This window comes from Mytilus edulis, chromosome 1, assembly GCF_963676685.1.
Source record: "Mytilus edulis chromosome 1, xbMytEdul2.2, whole genome shotgun sequence".
Taxonomy (NCBI): domain Eukaryota; kingdom Metazoa; phylum Mollusca; class Bivalvia; order Mytilida; family Mytilidae; genus Mytilus; species Mytilus edulis.
In genome coordinates this window covers 27775731-27783958 of record NC_092344.1, presented here as the reverse complement: position 1 = coordinate 27783958, position 8228 = coordinate 27775731, and the positions used below count along the sequence as shown (strand labels likewise).

General features: G+C 32.9%; 1 protein-coding gene across 1 annotated transcript; it reads left to right on the top strand.

Annotated features, from left to right (window-relative positions):
- The first annotated feature begins 575 nt into the window (after positions 1-575).
- On the top strand, positions 576-2152 carry LOC139519325 (beta-1,3-galactosyltransferase brn-like). The gene has a single exon (XM_071311317.1). The coding sequence runs from the start codon at positions 608-610 to the stop codon at positions 1652-1654; it is 1047 nt and encodes a 348-aa protein (XP_071167418.1). The 5' UTR covers positions 576-607; the 3' UTR covers positions 1655-2152.
- The last annotated feature ends 6076 nt before the right edge of the window (positions 2153-8228 follow it).

Here is an 8228-nt window from a genome sequence, read left to right as displayed (position 1 = left end):
TTAAAATCAATTCTCAAAAAACCGTTTTGATGAGTGACAAAATTATTGTATTGGAAGGTGACTTAATAAAATGTTGTTTATATAATTGTCATTTGTTCTTTGGTTGTATTTTTGTTCACATGATGAATACATTTGGGGGAATTGATAGTTTTTTTTATTTCAGTGATTGAACTATCATTTACCTGTAAGAATCAGTTATGCTACCTTTAGCTGTCCAATATTTTTAAGAAAGAGGAGGGCTATAAGTATTGGACAGTTAAAGGTAACATAATGGTTTCTTACAGGTAAATGATAGTTCAATCACTGAAATAAAGAACGAGTATAACAATAGAATGACGTCACAAAAGTGTTTAAAATACTGATAAAAACAAAAATAAGAAATCAAGGTTCAAGGTGTTAATGATAGTAAATTCTAATATGCATGATACATTTTTCTGAAATGTATATATTTTGAATTTATTATTCTCAGGTTTATATAACATGATAAAACGATCGTGTTTAACAACGAACGTTACGTTTGATGGTGTTATTACTTTAGATACCTCTTATCTTTTTTCATCGTTTGCAGGATAAATATGAGAGCTGACGAGATTTGAATTGATGGATCATGTTATTTCTCCGCAGTTTGCTTTCTGCCAATCGAATATATAGACGTTTGATGATGGCAGTTATGTCCTTATTATGTGTTTTATACTTTATTATGTGGTCACGCACCATACAATTGACTCATATTGATTACATGCATTGTACCCCTCCGAAAAACAAATCAGAAGAGACTCTTAACGAAACAAACATAAATGAAACAATTTCCAAACAACCTGTCAACCCAACCAACATCGAATTCATTCTTAAACCGTCAAATGTCTGTGATGTGCAAAACGGACCGGATATGCTATTAGTGCTAGTGAAATCAGATGTTTGGAACATTCCTCGTCGCGTGTCTATCAGAAAAACATGGGGGAATGTATCAAATCCTCAGATAAAGGTTATATATCTTCTAGGATATAATAGTATTGTTCATGATATGATTGTTATAGAATCTAATATATACAAAGATGTTCTGCAGGGCAATTTTGTTGACAGTTACGATCACAATATCAACAAAACAGTAATGGCATACCAGTATGCTGTAGACAATTGTGCGAATACTAAGTTTCTGTTTTTCGTAGATGATGACTTTATTATAAATATTTTTACCATAAAGGAGTATTTAAAAACATTAACATATCCTTCCATATTGAAACTCTTTGCCGGAGTTATTATAAAAAAAGGTAGGCCGTACAGAAATAAATCTTCGAAATGGTACATATCTCGAGAGGACTATCCGTATGATTTTTATCCGCCCTATCCAGCTGGTGGAGCTATTCTCATGTCGATGACTATAGCTCAATTACTTAAAGCGGAATTCCCATATGTGCGGTACATTCATATAGATGACGTGTATCTCGGAATAGTGGCTGAGAAACTGAAGCTTCAATTACAAAACGATAAAAGGTTTACTAATTCTTATACACAACCTCTGCATTTGAAGAACATTTTTGCATCTCATGGCTATAGCGGCGCTAAAAACCTTTTGATGAAATGGGATGTCTTTCTACATACAATGTCTTTGAACTCGTCAACTGATATCAATAAACAGCTATACAAATCATGAAAACGACAGCTTTAAAATAACGAGATAATCTTAATTGATGGTGTTAAAAAGAGACTTAGGGAAGGGCTGAATGCTTTGTTACTAATTGAGCAGTTAGTTTTCTTATTTGAAGTATTTTACAGTTTTAATTTATGTCAAAACATTTTAAAACCGACTATACAATGCATGTTGTTTCATTGCTAAAGGCGTATGATTTATTATATCCTCTTCACCTGAATCCCGGTACTCATTAGTCTCACTGGCAATCATACCATATTTCTTAAGTAAGATATTAATAAGAAGACCGAGCTTCAAGGTAATTAACACAAATCGTACTGTATCTTATAGCAAACATAAAGATAAAAAAGCACAGTAAAGTTTCATAGCTCATCATTAAATCTATAACATGTGCCATCGTCCGTTTATAATATTAAATAAAAATGTAATGTGTTTAGTCAAGGTCCTGATCAAAACATTACCTCCTCTATAAAGCTTTTGTACAGAGTCGTGGATATAAAGTTTAAGATCCAATAGTTCCTTTTACTTTATACGTTTAATACAATTATATTTTGTCAAAATGTGTGGATGATAATAACTGGTTGAACTATGAAATATTGCTGATATATTCCAAGGTAGAATCTTACATGAAATGTAGGAATGTCAAGTGTCTGTTGAAAACTTTGACAACCAAATGTAACAAGTTTGTTTAAAAAAAAATCAAGCATCACATATAAGTTTCGCAGTTATGACCTCTTGTTTGAATCAGTTCCGTCACACAGTTTACTATATACTATGACCTATACAGTTGGAAAGCAAGTCCTTGGAAACGTCCGTTGTCGTCAAGCTTTATCAGCAACAATAGCATGGGGAATTAATTAGGTGGCGCTACAGTCGTCCGTAACGTCAAAAAGTCCGCCAAATCAATCGGCTAAAAGATTGACGTTTAAAGTATTTTTTGCAACTTGTCATGCTTTTATTACAATTAAATTTTAAAATTTGTAGGTTTTGTGACCAATATAATTTCTTTACGACATACAAACATTACAAAAAATAGCTTGTAATTGCTATTCCTTTATCCTGTCAGTTCTAAAAAAATTAGCCATCTTTTTTGTTCGCCAAAAAAATCGATTTTTCCTAATTTGACGTTTGCGTATCCAAATACATAAAAGAACGGTTATAATCTTAAATGAAACCGGGAAACCTATTTCAAATTTATACACTGTTTTGAAGCCATCATTTTTTACTTTTATACATCAATTTTAGTGACCACCAGCCATGTCAATTTTCATCTGGTTTTAGCTACGTTTCTACTTCAAAACAGTAAAGTTTAGCTTCTTTTCATTGTACCTGTTTCAAAGTGCTCTAAAATACTGATTTTATTAAAGACATAAAAGAAATTTTGATTAAAAGTTGTGGATTTTTACAATTCCATACGATACTTGTATAACAAAATATGTGTCAGGGTCATGTGCATAGTAAAAATTTACACATTGGAAAAGTGAAACAACAAACAAAGATCTTCTTTATTGCGTTTAAAGCTAAACGTCTTGGAAAATTCTGACAGATCTGACAAACTATTGATAGCCTACTGTATGGATGGACAAAAGCACAAAAATAGCAATAGAAAAAGCATTGCAAAGAAAATTCTGTAGGAAAAAACATATGAAAAAAGAAAATGAAGGTCAGTTAATAAAATCTTGCTTATATTATTATCTCTTTACTTAGTAAGCTATATTTCCATTCTCAATTTTATAGTAAAAAGAGCAAAAACTAGCTTATCAAGCCAAGTCAGCCAAACAAGAAGTTTATTCATAGAGATGTGTTCTTACAAAATAGAATTTATTCAAATGGCAAATTCTTGTCAAATTTAAGCATCTTTGATCATTATTGAAGTAAAATGCACAAAATTTGTCCCACCAGTTTCATTTCATTTCCTATTACTAGTATTCAGGTAAAGTATATATACAATACTTTGTTTATAAATATATAATTATTTAAAGAAATAATTATTTAAAGAAGCTGATACAGCAACCTGTTCAAGAAAAGAAGTCCCATTTTTTCCAAAAAGTTTACTTTTATAATCTATAAAATACCCTGAGAAATAAGACAAAGGGCAACTGTGCAAGCTAATCTAATAGTTTAATTTTACAATAATAATGATTCTGAAATTCAAAATTGTGTCACTTTCACTTATTATTTAAAGCATATATTTTTTTTACATAATTTCTGTCAATATTTTTTGTATAAAACTTATTAATCCCTTTTTTGTATTTTACTGTTCAACTAAGAAACATAGGCTTGAGTTTAAAGGCTCTCTTAATTTGAAGAAATTTGTTGAGACTCTTGGTCACACTTTATAGAATATAAAATATATATGATCAGTACTATTTATTTAATAATTATATCAATTTTCAGAAAGATTATTGAAATTGTATAAACTATGTTTTATTGCATTAAATATAATCAGAAGTGTTTAAAAAAATTCTGCATGTAGTATATTTCATCAGCCAGATCTAATTTCTTTCAATATAGCTAGGTTTTTAATTTTACATGTAGGTGTCATTATCCACATTTCTGAATTTTTTTTTTTTTTTACTGCAGTAATATTTTGTCTTTTAATATTTACATTTAGTCCTTCTCTGAACAATAGGAGGAAGTAACATAGTTATAAATCGAGTTTCGTTTATTTTCTTTCTAATTTTTGTAAAGTAAACTCCTTTTTTAATTTTTATGCATTTTGCTGGGTTTTTATTTTTGACTGGTGATATTAAGGGGAGATAATCACTTGCACAAATCGGCATAAAAACCACCGCTTCGGTTTGAAATCAATTTGACGTTTGCGTATCCAACATTCTATTGCCGTGATATTCATATCGAGTGTTTGTCTTAATGAGATGCATTATTAAATTTAAATTCAGCCCATCATTTTTAGTTTCCTCGTAAATATTTAGATTTTTCGTTCAGGAGACTTGACAATTTTCACCCAAACTCCAAGTTTGCAGATAAAATAAAGAATAAAGGACTTTGATTTGATGTGTGAGCTTTGACGCGAATAAACTATGGATACTTAAGATAAGTTAGGTCAATAAGTTTTTATTACGACAATAGTATTCAGTGAGTTAAAATGAGGTTTGTCTCATCCGTTTTTTTACTGAATTTTCACGGTCACGTGACTCTATTGTTGCTGATAAACTTGGGGTCAAACCGTGACCTGCTTTCCAACTGTATATGGTATATATTTCTCTTTCTCTCTCTTTATCTATCAATATTTAGGAATTATTGGTCGGTCTGAGCAATGTTACCTGCAAAAGTATGAATGTTATTTACATACTAGAATGTTCGGTTTGTGGCCTCCAATATGTTGGTGAGTCAAAGCAGCCTTTCCACAAACGCCTCAATAGCCATAGGAGTGATATCTCTAAGAAGCCACTTCTCCCAGTTTCTCAGCACTTCAGACAGTCGGGTCACAAACCTGATGACTTTAACCGCATGAAAATTCTAGTGATTGAACAGAACATTCACTGGAGTGATGCCCAGCGACAGGTTCGGGAAAGCTTTTGGATAAAAGAACTTAATGTACATCATCCAAACGGCATCAATAAGAAATACTAACGGTTTTGTTTTTCACTCATTTTTATTGTTAATATACACAGTCACGTATATTGAATTATAGTGTTTTGTTTATATTATTATATTCAGGATTTTGGATTAAAATCAATCGACCAAAAACTTACCTGTATTATTACTGATCTATTTTTACACCTGTAGACAAGGGTCACGCTCGAATTTTCTAGAACTACAGTACCGCACAGTTTTAACGTGTATATTTTTCATCGTGCACGATATGTAAACTACAGTCATTGACATATGCAACCTGTCATTTTTATTGCATATATAGATACTTACGTGTAACCCTTTTCTGATAAATTGATGTTGTTTTTCGAAGTGTAGTGTACAAGAGTTACTTGTATCGAACTATGGAACCATTTTCTTTGTGAATGTACTACTTTTTGACATTTATTGACTCAATAGTATGCTTATGGTTGTTATTTTGTATTTTCAGTTTTTTACCCTCTCCGGAGGTCTATACCAATAAACAGTTGAACTCTCAACGACTTATCAGTACAGTAAAAGCAAATTTACAGATCTAACATTGTTGGGTTGATGTTTAGACGAGTTGTATATACATTATGTACACAGCCATGTATCACCATCATTGATGGCGATCCGATGGATACATCTGTTGTAGGGTTGTCACTGACTCAGACGTACTTATGAATATAATTATTTTCTGTGACTGTATCTTACATTAATTTGTAGGATCCTTTACTATAGATAATTTAGCTGATCTGTAACAATAACATCTTCATGCCTTATATATCATGTACTGTAGTACGCCGCTAGATTAAAACTGACGTGGAAAGGTAACATATGGCCACCGAAAGCTCTTTTTTTAGAGAGCCTAGGTGGTCGTGTGGTCTAGCGGGACGGCTGCAGTGCAGGCGATTTGGTGTCACGATATCACAGTAGCATGGGTTCGAATCCCGGCGAGGGAAGAACCAAAAATTTGCGAAAGCAAATTTACAGATCTAACATTGTTGGGTTGATGTTTAGACGAGTTGTATATACATTATGTACACAGCCATGTATCACCATCATTGATGGCGATCCGATGGATACATCTGTTGTAGGGTTGTCACTGACTCAGACGTACTTATGAATATAATTATTTTCTGTGACTGTATCTTACATTAATTTGTAGGATCCTTTACTATAGATAATTTAGCTGATCTGTAACAATAACATCTTCATGCCTTATATATCATGTACTGTAGTACGCCGCTAGATTAAAACTGACGTGGAAAGGTAACATATGGCCACCGAAAGCTCTTTTTTTTTAGAGAGCCCAGGTGGTCGTGTGGTCTAGCGGGACGGCTGCAGTGCAGGCGATTTGGTGTCACGATATCACAGTAGCATGGGTTCGAATCCCGGCGAGGGAAGAACCAAAAATTTGCGAAAGCAAATTTACAGATCTAACATTGTTGGGTTGATGTTTAGACGAGTTGTATATATATATATATATATATATGAGTCTGAAAGATTGTGTAACAATACCGATAAATAGATGGAAAACAAAACACTAAAAAGTGTTGAATATCATTGCACAAAGATGGAAAAACTGAACAGATGATATAAATTATACAATAATTGCAAATATTTCGGCTCAACAAATGGCCTTCTTCGGTGACAAAAGTTTTAACAATAATGAGATATAATGTATAAGGTGTAAACATAGATCACAAATAATACAGGTAAGTTTTGGTCTCATTATTGTTAAAACTTTTGTCACCGAAGAAGGCCATTTGTTGAGCCGAAATATTTGCAATTATTGTATAATTTATATCATCTGTTCAGTTTTTCCATCTTTGTGCAATGATATTCAACACTTTTTAGTGTTTTGTTTTCCATCTATTTATCGGTATTGTTACACAATCTTTCAGACTCATATAATTTTTCCTGTTTGTGTAGTATTGTCAATTTTGATGATCCAATACCTATTAAGTTTACTGGTTGGTAGATTCTTATAGACTCTATATATATATATATATATATATATATATATATATAACTCGTCTAAACATCAACCCAACAATGTTAGATCTGTAAATTTGCTTTCGCAAATTTTTGGTTCTTCCCTCGCCGGGATTCGAACCCATGCTACTGTGATATCGTGACACCAAATCGCCTGCACTGCAGCCGTCCCGCTAGACCACACGACCACCTGGGCTCTCAAAAAAAGAGCTTTCGGTGGGCATGTGTTACCTTTCCACGTCAGTTTTAATCTAGCGGCGTACTACAGTACATGATATATAAGGCATGAAGATGTTATTGTTACAGATCAGCTAAATTATCTATAGTAAAGGATCCTACAAATTAATGTAATATACAGTCACAGAAAATAATTATATTCATAAGTACGTCTGAGTCAGTGACAACTCTACAACAGATGTATCCATCGGATCGCCATCGATGATGGTGATACATGGCTGTGTACATAATGTATATACAACTCGTCTAAACATCAACCCAACAATGTTAGATCTGTAAATTTGCTTTCGCAAATTTTTGGTTCTTCCCTCGCCGGGATTCGAACCCATGCTACTGTGATATCGTGACACCAAATCGCCTGCACTGCAGCCGGGGCTCTCAAAAAAAGAGCTTTCGGTGGGCATGTGTTACCTTTCCACGTCAGTTTTAATCTAGCGGCGTACTACAGTACATGATATATAAGGCATGAAGATGTTATTGTTACAGATCAGCTAAATTATCTATAGTAAAGGATCCTACAAATTAATGTAATATACAGTCACAGAAAATAATTATATTCATAAGTACGTCTGAGTCAGTGACAACTCTACAACAGATGTATCCATCGGATCGCCATCGATGATGGTGATACATGGCTGTGTACATAATGTATATACAACTCGTCTAAACATCAACCCAACAATGTTAGATCTGTAAATTTGCTTTCGCAAATTTTTGGTTCTTCCCTCGCCGGGATTCGAACCCATGCTACTGTGATATCGTGACA

Coding starts and splice junctions, on each gene's coding strand:
- LOC139519325 (XM_071311317.1), top strand. CDS start 608: ATGTTATTTCTCCGCAGTTTGCTTTCTGCCAATCGAATATATAGACGT.